This window comes from Suricata suricatta, chromosome 10 (assembly GCF_006229205.1).
Source record: "Suricata suricatta isolate VVHF042 chromosome 10, meerkat_22Aug2017_6uvM2_HiC, whole genome shotgun sequence".
Lineage (NCBI taxonomy): Eukaryota > Metazoa > Chordata > Mammalia > Carnivora > Herpestidae > Suricata > Suricata suricatta.
Window position 1 is genome coordinate 110,062,750 of NC_043709.1, and position 14,143 is coordinate 110,076,892.

General features: G+C 43.3%; 1 protein-coding gene and 1 long non-coding RNA gene across 3 annotated transcripts in view; one reads left to right on the forward strand and one right to left on the reverse strand.

The window, feature by feature from the left end:
* NRP1 (neuropilin 1) overlaps positions 1-14,143 on the reverse strand; it is a 134,840-nt gene that overhangs the window by 7,468 nt on the left and 113,229 nt on the right. Inside the window, exons 11-13 of the mRNA XM_029954265.1 lie at positions 10,151-10,210; positions 4,516-4,653; positions 473-747 (exon numbers count right to left, since the gene is read on the reverse strand). Of these exons, the coding sequence (XP_029810125.1) occupies positions 473-747; positions 4,516-4,653; positions 10,151-10,210 (473 nt within the window). The remainder of the gene's footprint in view (positions 1-472; positions 748-4,515; positions 4,654-10,150; positions 10,211-14,143) is intronic.
* LOC115304193 overlaps positions 12,123-14,143 on the forward strand; it is a 9,012-nt gene continuing 6,991 nt past the window's right edge. Inside the window, exon 1 of one of the 2 annotated variants that reach the window (XR_003914342.1) lies at positions 12,123-12,267. This is a non-coding gene — a long non-coding RNA (uncharacterized LOC115304193). The remainder of the gene's footprint in view (positions 12,268-14,143) is intronic. The other variant, XR_003914341.1, reaches the window with a different exon arrangement.

Genomic DNA, 14,143 nt, shown 5'->3' on the forward strand with positions numbered 1-14,143 from the left:
AACAAAATGAGATCGTTTTCACAGTATTGAAATGTTCTGAATAGCAGTGTTTACAAATGCTTGTTCAGTTCAATCTATGGCACATAAATTAAATCCATGAGATTTCATGTAAGCACACGCTTTGATCATCAATCTATGTTAACTGCCTAGTGATGGCATCAAACTTCTCCTAACACTCTCTTTTTATAACTCAAAACTTTAAACTGGGGAAAGCAGCAAATAAAAGGAATGTGCACTGTGGCAGCCAGAAATAGATTATAAAGTAGCATTCTCCCCTTTCCCAGCAGATTGGTTTTATTCCTGTAATGTTGGAGACTGCGAACTATGCTACTGAGATTGCAGCAAAATCCCAGGTTCCGGGAGCGCCTGAAATCATATTCAGAATAATTCCCACATCTATTTCCCATGATTTTCACAGTAATATCCCAGTGCCCCTCAAGGAGCTGCCCTCCCACCAGGGAAGGGGGCGCACCTGATAAAGCTTCAGAGACTTGTGGAGCAGGACACGCCCTTCCTTCCAGTGGTCTCCTTGGTGTCCGATGGCCATCCAGACTAACTGGTCATACTCTTCTGGCTTCTGGTAGTGCAGTTTGACCCGCAGCGTGCCCACGTGTGAGCCAGACATGTGATACCAGAAGGTCATACAGTGGGCAGAGTTCTGGGAATAAACCACGGGGCTCACCAGACGAGCCACTTTGCCCTTCTGGTTTTCGTCGGCTTGGGAATAGATGAAGTTGCCATCTCCTGCTGTGACAAAAAACCAGGTTAGGGAGAGTGGCTGAATGTATGAGTCCTTCATCTCTTCTTTCCAGTTCCGTGACTCAATCCTTCTCTCCTGGGCTGAGCACCAGAACCCAAGTGTGCAGGGAAGGAAGTGTTGGTGTGCTGCTGTTGGGGAGCCTCTTTGGCTCCTGAGTCTGCACTCCAAGCCTCTGTGAGTGGATATTTGACTGGGAGAAGGCTGTGAAGCAGCACATTTGGACACCACATATTTGGAATGCACTGTCACATGGACATGGGGTGTGACTCCAGTTGGCCTTTGCATCATTGCAAGCACACTGAAAGCAGAGGGCAGACCTATTTTCATGCAACTTTAAAACAGTTTCAGCAGCACTGATGTGAACACAGACATCAAGTGAACAGCTTTGATGTTTTATTTATTATTTGAGTTGGGTGATGATACTTAGGTTACTCTAGCTGCTTCATAAGAATACAGTTGCAGTTTTCCCAAATAATCTACAAATTCAGATGATTTTTCTCTCATGTATTTTAATGGTTTATAAAGTCCTTAAATACACCTGAGAGCTTGAATCTCAATTCAAGTCCCGCTCCTTTTTGATGTGGGCTTCTGGTTCAAGGAGAGGCAAAGTTGCATATTTGAGACTTATTAGAACTTGCCATTTGGGCAACGTAGACACTTGCCAGGCTGCAAGGACTTACTCTGGGCTTTGCTTTTAATTACCCCCAGTGGGAACATTCCCTCCTGCCACCACCTGGTCTACACACACAACTCATGTTTCACTGTTTGCTCCGCAAATAGAAATACCGACTCTAACGCCTCACCTGATGTAAGTGTGAATCCGACGCTCGGGCCTCAGTGAGCTGTGGGATGTTTTGTTTGCTGCCCAAGGGGTTTGCGTGTTTGTGAGAGAGTTTTTCACTGTCCTTGTATTTGCTTGCCTATGTCGACGGTGTCCAGGTGGAGGTGCATGTGTCGGCAGGCAACTTGCTTCCCTCACCTGGCTGCTTAGAAGTGATTGCACCAATGGGTGGAATACTGAGAGGGTGGAAATTCCAGCAGCATGTTCGATACTGTCTTTGGGACAAGCTCCCGTGACCAAAAGGACTCTCGGGATTTGTTTTCTCCCACTACATTACCAAGGAATGGTGCCCTATCTGTGTGACAGTGCCATTTCACCGAGGAGAGTAGGGGACCAGTCCACCAGGAGGGACAGGTAGAAAACGCACCTATTGTGCCTCTGTGCCCAACACGCCCATCTTGGGGAAAAATACTGAAGTTAGAGATGCTGCCGAGAGGAAGCACGTTTATGGAGCCCAGGAGGTTTGTTTTGGCTCGTCAGAGAAGAGGTGGAAGAAAGAAGGGGAAAACTGGACCTGGGTAGAGGAAAGACGGCTGCCTGAGAAATCTCTCCTGACCTCTGCCTGGACACCACTGTGGTCCTCTAAAAACATGCTCCTGTCCCTCCTCTGCTCAAAGCTTCTCAGTGGCTCCTCACTACCTTTAGCCTCTTCAGCTCCTCACGTGGCACCCAAGGCTGCACCCTTGCCACACATCTAACTGCTTCACATTGGAACCTGTCCGGCCACACCACCTGCCATCCCTCCTCCATGTCTGTGCACGCCATTCCTAGCTCAGACCGTCTCCAGACAGAACTGCTTTCTCTGATCCTATGTGTTATCTTTCCTGTTGCTGCTCACCCCTGCCTTGGGGCACCCTCATGCTGCACAGTAATCATTTCTCACCCTCAACCAGACTGTGAGCTCCTCGGGGCAGGGCAACCCTCCTATATTCCCGCATCTCCAGCATCCAGTGCAACATCTACCAAGTCATAGGGCTCAATGAGCCAGGGAAGATGCTGGGCTTCAGGAATCCTCCATAAGGAGGCACATAACTTCCCTCTTAAAAGTCAATTGCAGAAAATCTTGTGGGTTTCCTTCGAAGAAATTCAAAATCGAACAGAATATTTTACTTAGGTAGTGCTAATTTAAAGACATCTCCAGGTCTGATTCACAAAGTGCAGAATACTGTCTAATGTCGGTCTCTGTGTATGTGTGCTGGGTGTAGGCTCTTTTCATCTATGTTTTTTATGTTAACAAGTTCCTGCCTTTCAGATGTCTGGCTTGCCGCTCTCTCTCAGCAAATGATTGTGTTCCTAGAGCTGCAGCAGGCTTTTTCTCATCAGGGCAGACCTGGTACTACAGCCAAGTAAATCTGTGTGTCTGGGAGAACAAAAGAGACAAATCCTTCTGAAGGAATCACACTTCTCAGCTGTTAATCTAAGACAAGCCCTCCTTTTCTGATACTCCAACACATAAAGCGTTGATATTTTTTTCCTTTCAGGGGTTTTATCACAGATCTGGGTCAGGAACTCTGTCTTCATTTTCTCAATTAGCACTTTACTTCTGCAAGCCTTTTAGCTTTTGTCTCTGGCTAACATAGCTTTTAACCTCCTTTGAATGTCAGATCCTACTGAGCCATTTTGCTTCACTTTGCATCAATTTTTCCACCATTACTGCCTTCATTTCAGCTAATTGCATTTGGTTAATTTGATGCCATTTATATGTACAGTGCCATTTACAGTCAAAGTATTTTAAGTTTTCTAAAACTGCTTGTCTTAAGATTCAATTGAAAGTGTCTCAGAATTGAAGGAGTCCAATTTTATCCAATTTCCTTGTCATTCTCATTAGGCAAAGAGGTAGCTGTGGTGGAAGGCGGCCAATTCAACCTACTTAATGGTTATATTCACTGGGAAAAAAAAAAGCGAATAACAAAATGGGAGAGGCGTGAAGTGCCCTCTGCCCATCCATTGGCCCACTGACCCACTGGCCCAAAGCCCCAGCATGGGGCAATTTTGCTTAATGAGATTTCTCAGCACCAGACAATGCCCCTTGAGGGTATCATTTGTGAAGCTACCTCTTGAGTAGTAGTCCTGTAAGTCTCACTGAGTAAAGAAGTCTGCGGGTTGAGTCTGTTGTGTGTGGGAGTATGTGTATATATGGTCTTTGTAGGATATCACTGGGTATTGACACCAGGTGACAAAATGACTAAGAAGAAATCGGGATGGCAGGATAGAGTCCCCTGGTGTGGCTGCCTGGCCCCCTGTGACCTGCAGCCCATCCCTCTGCCCCTAATTAATCTTAGCAGGAAAGTAAGACAGGAGGTGGGAGGCTGGGGGGAAGTTTCCACCTGTTCAGAAAAAATGGGCTAGATTTACAACCTTTCTCAAAAGAGTAAGAATCCCACCCCACCTTGTTCCACTTTCACGTCAAGGGTCAAGAGAGAGCAAGCAATAGACTCACTTCTTGTTTCTTTAGCTGCAAAATAAATGAGATGACATATGTCTGGACTTGCCTCAAAATAATCCAGAGTCAGGGGTGATAGAGATTAAATAAGAGTCCGGTGATTTAGTGACTGTTGAAGCTGGGTTATATACATACAGCGTACTTTTCGCTAACCCTTTCTATTTGAGTATATTTGAAATTGCCATAAACAGCTTCAGAAAACTATGAAATGGGTACTTATTCACACATCTTTGCCCAGTTTGCTATTTATCAAAGAGGCAATCAGTCACCAAATTTAATCAGCTTTCTCTACTGCTTGGTGGACAAGTATCTCTTCTAGGAAAGGAGAGCTTGGTAGTTCCAGGAAAGGAAAGCGTGAGTGAAGAGTTGGTAGTCTTTTTGAACAACCCTGATCCCACAGACTCCAGAGACCCTCCACAGTCACACCTTTTCTAATTCAAAGAAATGACGCTGAAGTGAACTCTCCGTTACCTGTGTGATCCTGAATCGGTCCAGTTTTGCTGGTCAACACGCTCCACTTGAGCTGCACGTGATTGTCATGTTCCCAGTGACAGAATGTCTTGTGAGAGCCCCAGCCAAATTCACAGTTAAAACCATATGTTGGAAACTCTTGAGTGGGTGGAAAGGAAAAATAGAGAAAAGCAGAGGAAGACAAATTTAATCATTTAGGTCAGAAAGGCCCTTAATTTGCTCACAGAAGGCACGACTTATATAACAACGTCTGTTTGAAAATTCTGGGAAAGCCACAAAATCCAGGATTACCAGGAAACTCAAAAGATGCACGAAGATGTCAAAATGTTTGCAAAATCACGTTTAGAAATTTTTTTTAAATCCAACTTTAAAAAGATTATGGACTGTCTGCCAAATTGGTTTTACATAAAATTTCCAGAAAGGTTACTTTCCTAGGCATACATATTTCATTGGTAGCATTTTCCCTTGGTCCACAATATTTAATATGAGTATTATGTAAATTGATATCCACTGATGAAAAGAATTTTTAAGTACAGATTGATCTGTGAACCTAGAAATCTAGATACGTGACTAGGCTGGATGTCTCATTCTGGAGGTTATCTGTATTTTCATCATCCTGGCTAATGATTCAGGTCTTTAGGTCAGATCTCTGATGCATTTCTTAAGACCATTTTTTCTTCTGTGCTTTGTATCAGGTCAACTAATTTTAAGTGTAAGTTTCTGCTGTTTTCGTGAATTTTAAAATGTGTATGTAAATCATTCGCCCCACTTAAAACCTCCAGGAAAGTTCACATAAAGCCAAAGCATTTTTAAATAGCTGCACATTAAAAATTTTTTTTTAATGTTCAAAATGTTTTCTTTAGATTCTAAAATGAAAGTATGAGTGGATTACCAGGGATTATTTGTGTTGTGTGTTCTACAAGGTGCTATTTGTGGTGTTTCTTTAAATCTCCATAGCTTTAATTTTTACTCAACCCCTTTTTTTTTCAAAGAAGTAGCTTTGGTTTTTAAGTATGGAAAAAAATGAAATCACTGTGATTTAGAATCTGTTTTTGATAAACTGAAGCTACTAATAAAAATAATCCTAAAGATAAAATTCTCCTGCTTCTGCCAGTCCCACTTCTCCCCCCATTACATAAAATTAAACACACAAAGCACGCCTGTTTTCTCTAATGAAGGAAGGTCACGTTTTTTGAGTTTAGGTAGTCCACAAGATGGCAGCATTGAAACGGAGAGAAAGGTGCCTAGGGCGCCTCGCCAATTGGATCTTGAACGTGCCTCAAAACAATCCATATGTACAATAAGGGAGGTATAGTATTGTATGCTGCGTTAGGGTCAGGCTGAGATCACATCTGGCTTTGAACTTTAACTTTGTCCGGGTTTAACACGATGTAGTTTTGCTTTCTTCTCCGAGCCTGGGCTCCAGTGCCCCTCCCCCACTTTAACAATCCTGGGAGGGATTTTAATGGGACCATTTAGTGAATAGATAAGGATGATTTACTTTGCATTTTTAGTTTCCAGGGAAGCCTTTTCAAATGCTAATGTAGAATTTTGGAAGGAATGCACCATATGCCTTGTCAAATGTGAGCTGGATAGATTCTCCTTTTCAGGGACAAGGAGACCCCCAGGGGGTGGAGGGGTGCGCAGCACCGCTCTGGGAAAGTAACTCTAGTGTGAGCCACGTGATGTGTATCGTACCTACTTTCTATTAGTGCAAAAGGGCTGTATTTCACAGCTCTGGTGTCACTGGAGAGATATATTTCATACCTAGTCTATCATGACCATGAAATAGGGCTTCTTAAAGCATGAGAAACCCCCTCCAAAATTTACCACACTTTTGAGCAGCAAGATTGAATTATGCAGATGAACTACAGTCAATTGAACAGTGACTGAATGGTTGAGCAACCTTGGATGTCAGCACCCACGAACCTGGAATGTACTGTGCATACTCTCATGTTAGAAAATGTTAATATTGGAAAATGTTAATATGTGTGTGGTTTTGAGTTCAGAAGACATGGACATGCAGGAAGGCAGCAAGCCATTACGGCTCACACATTTCTGGTCGTATTTCTGGTTAACACATCAAATTATTATTGTATAGTACAGAAAACCACATTATGCATTATTTTGGCTCTTAATTTTCTGGTGATATCATAAAATATATGGACTTGGATGTGTTGGTTACGATTAGGACATAGGACAGCCTTGCTTGAAATGAGGACTCAGGCATTTCAAGCCTGAGCAGCTGTGCTGAGCAGCGGTCTACGTTTATCTTCTCCTGTTTTCTCCAATCCTAGGAATTCAACATGGCAATCTGCTCTAATGTTTTGTATTTTACTACTCTTTTGTCTTCTTGTCCCAATAATATAATCTCTGGCAATCTTCCTAATTTAAAAGAAATATTCTTTTTTTTATCAATGCATATGGTGGGGAGAGGTGTGGGGTGAGAAAATGTTGAAAATTCAAGCCTGGCCAGAAGGGCTCTTAAACACATAAGCTACACACAAACTTGTATAGGGAGGGAAAGGAAAAGAGAGAGAGAGAAGAAGAAAGAAGGAAAGAAGCAGAAAAGAGGAAAGAGAAAGAAAGAGAAAAAAAGCAAATCATGAATGGAGTAAGTATATAGGACTATTGACCTTTCCGTCTCCAAAATATTACCCAGGCCCTGTGGCTGCATGATTCTCATTAAATTCATTGGGAATAATCTGGCTAAATCCCTTCTTGACTCTTAAAAATAGCAGGAAACAATATTCGGAACTTAAATTTATAGCCACTGTGAGCACGCACCAGCTGCGATTGTTGAATGTCTTGCCCACAGTTGAATCATTAGCACCATATATGCACAAGGATTTAATTTTGGAATCTGCTTTTCAAAACTTCTTTTGAGGATGTTAACTAGCTTACTCACAGACTGGTCTTCCAGTCCAAATAAGTGGAGGGGCTTAGGCCCATGTAATCAGAGGTTAGGAATATACTCTGAGCTACCATAGGAGTGTTCAAAGATCTTCAGAGGGTGAGATGTTTCAGCAGGGGGAGCTGGATTTAAAATGCAGGGTTTCTCATCATTCCTGGCAGAGCATTAATAGGATTTTATGCATCTGATTACAACCCAGACAGTATCTGAATGTTATATGTCCACTGAGTTTATTATACTGATAAGAGTCCTTAAAAATGAAATCTTAAGACTCTGCTTGAGTATCTAATGGCTTCAGCAAAAAATGAGATTAGATGAAAGTTTAGGGGTCCAATTTGCTGCTTGTAAAGATGCCCAAAGAATCTGAAAACTGCAAAACAGTGTAGATCACATTATTAGTGGGTCCCACCACTGGGTGAACACCTCAACGTCAGACTTGGCCTCTGACGTTATGCACACCCCGGGCCTCCCAAACTGTTCTGGGCATCGGTTTAGACAGAAGGTGACAAAGAACAGAACTCCTCAAAGAAGGTCAGACGGTCCATTATCCACAAAGACTGGGAGACAGATTCAGGATTCAAGCAATGGAAAACAGGAAACCAAAGTGATTTGTGGAACTCAAAACCAGAGCAGACCACTTTTATCAGTAAGCTCTGGTTGGACATAAACGAGTTCAGATGGTGGTCACCATGGGTCTTACTGGTTCTTGATCTGTACCTCCGTGTCCTGACCACAGGACACCCTATGAGATGGCTGGCCCTTAAACTCATGCACCAACCAAAGGAGTTCACAAAGTCATGCCAAACCTTCAACCTTCAGGGAGAATTATCCCACTTTGGAATCTGGTGTATATCTTTCCATTTTCTCCCGAGCTGTTGCTGACTTTTAGTTTTTAAACGATCCCTAGCTCTTTTGATAGGCAAGAAGAGAGAGGAGATGAAACAAGTTCATTGGCAACTTCAGAGTGGGTATTTAATTTTTTTAAGTGTTTATTTCTTTAAAAAATTTTTAATGTTTATTTATTAATTTTGAGAGACAGATAGGGTGCGCACACACACACAGAGGAGGGGCAGGGGCAGAGAGAGAAGGAAACCCAGAATCCAAAGCAGGCTCCAGGCTCTGAGCTGTCAGCACAGAGCCCGATGCAGGGCTCAAACCCACGAACTGTGAGATCATGACCTGAGCCAAAGTCAGATGCTCAACTGACTGAGCCACCCAGGGGTCCCTTAGAGTGGTTTTAATTAACTCTCTGGCAAGAGAAAAAACTAACAGAGCAGTTAATGTGTTTGTTACACCATTAGAACTTCATGTTTCACCTCTTCCCTATTATAGAAGGTCACAGTGAGCCAGCTGGCAGTTACTCCACAGAAACCACCCAAGAGGGCAAAGGACCCCCAGAAAAGTCAGGAAACAAGCGAGAGGCGGGGCTTCACTCATGACCTATGGAAGCCACCCAGGGTGCTTGCACAACCCCTGGAGGCTGTATTTTACAACTTGAAAAGTTGTGGTTTTGACTACAATGTTTTCTGAATTTAGGTGAGTAGATACTCTTCTGTTTTTCACCTTTCCATAGTTGGGGGTGTCTGAGCCATGGGATAGTAGAAATTCTGTCAACCTGAACACACCGCAGGGAAACTCGGGGTTAAGTTCAAGGGAAGAGAGAAGTTTGTTTTGCAGTTTAATCAGGTCAACGGTGACAGTGTCCTTTAAGGAAGCATACTAATTAGAGCAGTCCTTTCTACTTTCTGCCTAGCTCGGTAGTGTCATACTGTTGAGGAAACATTGATATACACCACACGCCCCATTAATAAATGACTGTGGAGGCCAAGCCTGAGTGAGCTTCAATACAGGAAATAGGAGAAGCTGGAAAACTGACCTGGTCACCTTACTCTAATGATTAACTTTAAAGTATTTTAAACCTCTGATTGCTTATACTGACTATTTCCCTTTGCGTGTGTCTGTGGAGAAGAATTTTACAGAATACTAACAAAATACAAAAGAGAGAAAGGGGGAGGCTGCCATTTCACTGCCGCTGGCCGCTGATAAACAGCAAGCCAAGGGTTTGAAAAGTCATTATGATTTTCTATGAATAAAAGGACGCGGAGGCGTTCCCGAGGGCGCCGCTCTCCCCCCCCCCCCCCCCCCCCCCCCCCCCCCCCCCCCCCCCCCCCCCCCCCCCCCCCCCCCCCCCCCCCCCCCCCCCCCCCCCCCCCCCCCGCACAATAAGAGCCCTGGTTTCCTGCACCCCACTTCGTGGCACGCCCACTGGAAACGCTATTGTCAAACTGCCAACTTCATGGCAGGCAAAACTGACAAACTTTGCCTGTCTCGGTTTTGCAGAATTGTGATGAAAATAAATAGTCAGGCTGCTGCCTGTGAGATTTCCTTCTCCTGTAGTTTGCAAACACAGTCCGTGTCCTAGATGTGCTGCGTTAAACAAAGTATGTTACTCAGTTCCTTCCGTCGGGAGCTGAGATTGTCACCATTTGGCAATTACTGATGGAGAAGGAAACCTCACTCCCTGCTGCATATACATGTGGATGCAAGGAAAGCAATATTTATGGCTCATGCTTGGAGACCAGATGCTGCGTGGCATCCCTCTTCTAGGACTTTGGGGGAAACCGAAACCAAGAGGCAGATCCACGCACTATTTCAGGGTGGGGAGGGGGGCGGGGAAGAAGTGCACACGGAATCTACACCCTTTTCTGTTTTGTTGGATACCTGATTGTATCGTGCTGTCTATAACGGTTGGTTTTTCTGTGTTCAGCACAGTGGTCCCGCCTGAAAAACAAAAATAGCGACAGGAAAAATGAGAAAAAGAAAGCATAATAAGCATTAAAGAAATGCTGCATAGGTGCATACATCTGTTAGAGGCAAACATTTTCCATAGAATATCCCTTCTTTAATTCCGCCTGTAGTAATTTGTTTTACTTCGTTTTCCCTACCACGATATCAAGTTCAAATGAACCACTATTTTTTACTCAGCACAATTGCTCATAAAGCATCCAGCAGTACCGACAGTTTGAGACTTTGTTCCAAGAATATTCCCTGGTTCCCAGGCTAAGCGTGTTACACCATTGTGACAGTGAAGGGCAAAAGCCTCCACCCGTCCCCAGTGACTTGGGAATTAAACTTGACCTGGGCCTCTTAAGCTTCAAATAGTTTCCCAAGGTTTCAGATGCGTGCCTTCAGGGGCGGTGCAGGGCTGCTCCCCACAATCTATTTTGAAAACTGAAGGTTTAAGTGGGCGGCAGCAGTTCCTCCTTTCTTTTGGTGCTGTAGTTGTTTATTTTTTCCAAAGACAAATATTCTGCCCGGTATGTGATTCAGAGAAGCTGCAGAAAAAGTTCACAGGCCCAGAGAGGGGAAGGTTGCACATAGTGAGGGAACCACGTGCTGATTTAGCGCCACCCTCTTTTCTTCTGCACCCTGGGGCTTCTGTGTTTTGCTTCTCATCATTGCACTTCTGTTTTTTTTTTTTTAATGTTTATATTTGAGAGAGAGAGAGAGAGAGAGAGAGAGGGAGAATCCAAAGCAGGCTCTGGGCTGTCAGCACAGAACCGGATGCAAGGCTTGAACCCACCAACAGTGAGATCATGACCTGAGCTGAAGTCAAATGCTTAACCGACTGTGCCACCCAGGAGCCCCTATGCTTCTTTTTAAATTCGTGTTCTTAAACTTGCCAAACACAAGAGTCACCTGAATGCCTGTTGAAACTGCAGTTGCTAATCTGCTTGTCCTCCTTAGACCTCTCTGAACCCGAATCTCCAAAGGTCAGGCCTTGAAATCTGAATTTGCAAAAGCTTCTCAGGTGGGTCTTATCACACCCTAAGTGCGAGGAAACACCATTTTGCTGTTTATTACTTAGGTGCTGGAGCCGTCTTTCCTTATGTGGATCTGTTTTGCAGATTATGGTCAGAGAGGATCTATTGCTACCCCAAGAGAGAAAGCCCAGGATAGACTCAGGGGAAGGGCATGGGGTGGGCTCATGAGCATCATAGAAAGTTTTGGTGGTGGTTATAAGGTGCCACTGTACACCTTCCAATAGTGTCATTTGATAAAGATGTGTGATCATCTCTATTCTGGCCAGGCCCTGGTTTTACCCTGCAGCTTCCACAGATCAGAAATCATCCAGATCATGAATCACAGAGCCATAAAATCATGCTCTTGGGATGGCATGAAGATTTTGGAGCTAATCGACTACAGCATCAAGTCATGTTACCCTTGCTCTCCCCGTAAATACGCTGGATGAGCGGTCACACGTGTGCGTGGCCTCAATGAGGCAAGCACTAGGAAGAAGGAATTATATGTATTATGGGTTAAGAAGGTGAATCTATAATGGCAGATTTGGAAGGAGGCCAGGATACATTAGCATTCTGTTCCCAGTGGTCTTACGGGAGAAAGACTCAAGGTGAAAATTCACTTTTTAAAACCGATATGCATTATCAATTTTGTTATAGGTTGGGAGCCAAACTTGGATGTTGGGTATGCTCAGCTCCAATGAGAAATTTGGCCTTCTGGTGCCTTTGAAGCCAATTGTATTATCTAATGACTTCAACAGCGTTTGCAAATGAGTAACTTCGGGGGTGAATTTTCACCTTGGCAAGCAGTGTGGGAGAGCAAAATCTCTCCTCATTTCCATGCATTCGGTACAGTTCACCTGGAATTCAGTGTTGTTTGTAAGTAATGAGCATTTTGCTAAAATACTTATGTCCCACTATATTCAAAGCGGTCAACCCAGGAGGAAAAATAAAAGGGACACCATCTGCATTAAGGAACCAAACACCGGGAAATGGAGCATTCGTCCTGATTTCTGCACTCCCTCCTATCAGGGTAAGGTGAGCATGCTTTTCTTTGGCTCCATTACACTCAACGTGCCAAGTCTGAGGCTCTGACAGCAAAGCCTGTGACTGAAGGAGCAAGGAGGTGCAGAGCTGTGTGTGAGCCTAGGATGCGAGCTCTTTCCATGTGAGGCAATACCTGGGTCAGAGGAGGGTTTTGCTCCTCACAGAAAAGCTTATGTAGGAACACGCCCTTTCTCAGAAAAGGAGAACAAATAACTTCATAAAGCCAAAAAGTAAAAACAGCAACAGTAAGAACAAAACCCAAAACTGGTCATAATGCAGTAAATGAATTTGAAACATGAGGTGTCTTCTGAAATCACCTCTTCTTGATGGGGGCATGGAGTGGGCATTATCAACACCTCTGGAAGTTCTTAATATATGTCTGGATTCATAGAAATATTGAGACAATTGGGCTGGCCTGAGAAAATAACTTTTTTTTGGTTGCATGGTAACGTGTAAAAAAAATTAGAACTTTTTTCTATCTCACCAATAAACGATTTTAAATGCTGTAGATAAACTATAACCTTGTACATTTAAAAGACTGTCAGTGTTTCTACTATCAATGACCCATTTTCTGTGGTTTGTTACTTGTTTGCCATCTATAATTTGCTCCAGGCTAACATATTTGCCCTATTTCATTCAAAGACTTCAGTTTCAATTGATTCAGTCATGAACTGATCCAAAAATGAGAAGGTTGGTTGTTCTGATATGAGAAGTAAATCTGAGGCTTTGTTTCTAATCAATATTAACTGACCACTTTAGGGTTTATAAAGGAAAGAAACTTCTCCACAAGAGGGCAATTGAAAGGGTATACTGTGATGACTACAGTCATTCCTTTTTAGGAGGAATTTCACTACGGATGTGTGACAGGGCCCACAAAGAGCCTGCGGTCTGTGGCAGGGTGTTTACAGCAATCCTGGGAAGGTTCCATAGGACCTGGTTCATAGAATGGTACTCTGTTCTTAACATCAGCTGTAGGGTTTTTAGCTTGAACTTGACATCTCACAAAGAAAATGCCTCTACATTAATTAATTTCTGTGGCTTTTGGCTACTTACACACAAGATTTGTTTTCAAAAGCCCATAGTAACATTTATCGGCCCTATGACTCTAAGTGATTAGCCTGGAAATTTGGAGGGAGACAGCCTTAGGAGCTGGGATTTAAATGTAAACCCAGTTCATGGTGCTACGTCTCTGAGTTACATTTCACCCCTTATTCTGTGTTCCGAGATCTCTACTCCTTCAGAGGAGAGCTTTCGAAGTAATTGGAAATGTACTGTGGGACATTTCCTTCCAGATTTTTACATTAATGCATTAGCCAATAACATGTCACTGTTATGAAGTTACATGGTAACGCCTTCAGTTTCGCCCATGGAAATTAATTATGTGGGCTCTCTAAGTTCCCTCTGGCTAAAAATACAGACCTGCATCCAAGGGCTCATGTTTAATCTAAAATGAGAGTCAGATGCTATATGAAACTGCCTTTGACCCAGGTGGCAATAAAGGTGCCACAGTGCCTTTGGCAACAATAGGGTGAAAATCCTACCGCCCTGGCGAATTTCCAAGTGGCACAATCCCATTTCCCCACTTGTCTATTATTTCCTCTGCTATTCCAAGTAGAAGAGAAGGTCACTTTGTAGCTCTTAGGTTTTTAGAATGTTATGGAGTAATACTCTAAATTAATTAGTGAGGTACTTGGCACACACTGTCCCTGATACATTTGCTAGCTGTTGCTGATGTGAAATAAGAAGTAATTCTGCCTTTGTAAATTTTAATGTAAAATGATTTACAAAACCCTAACTTAAAAGCTGCTTTCAAATATAAGCCTAATTTCATCAATTAGTCTGGTGTAGGTTCCTCTCATAACATTTT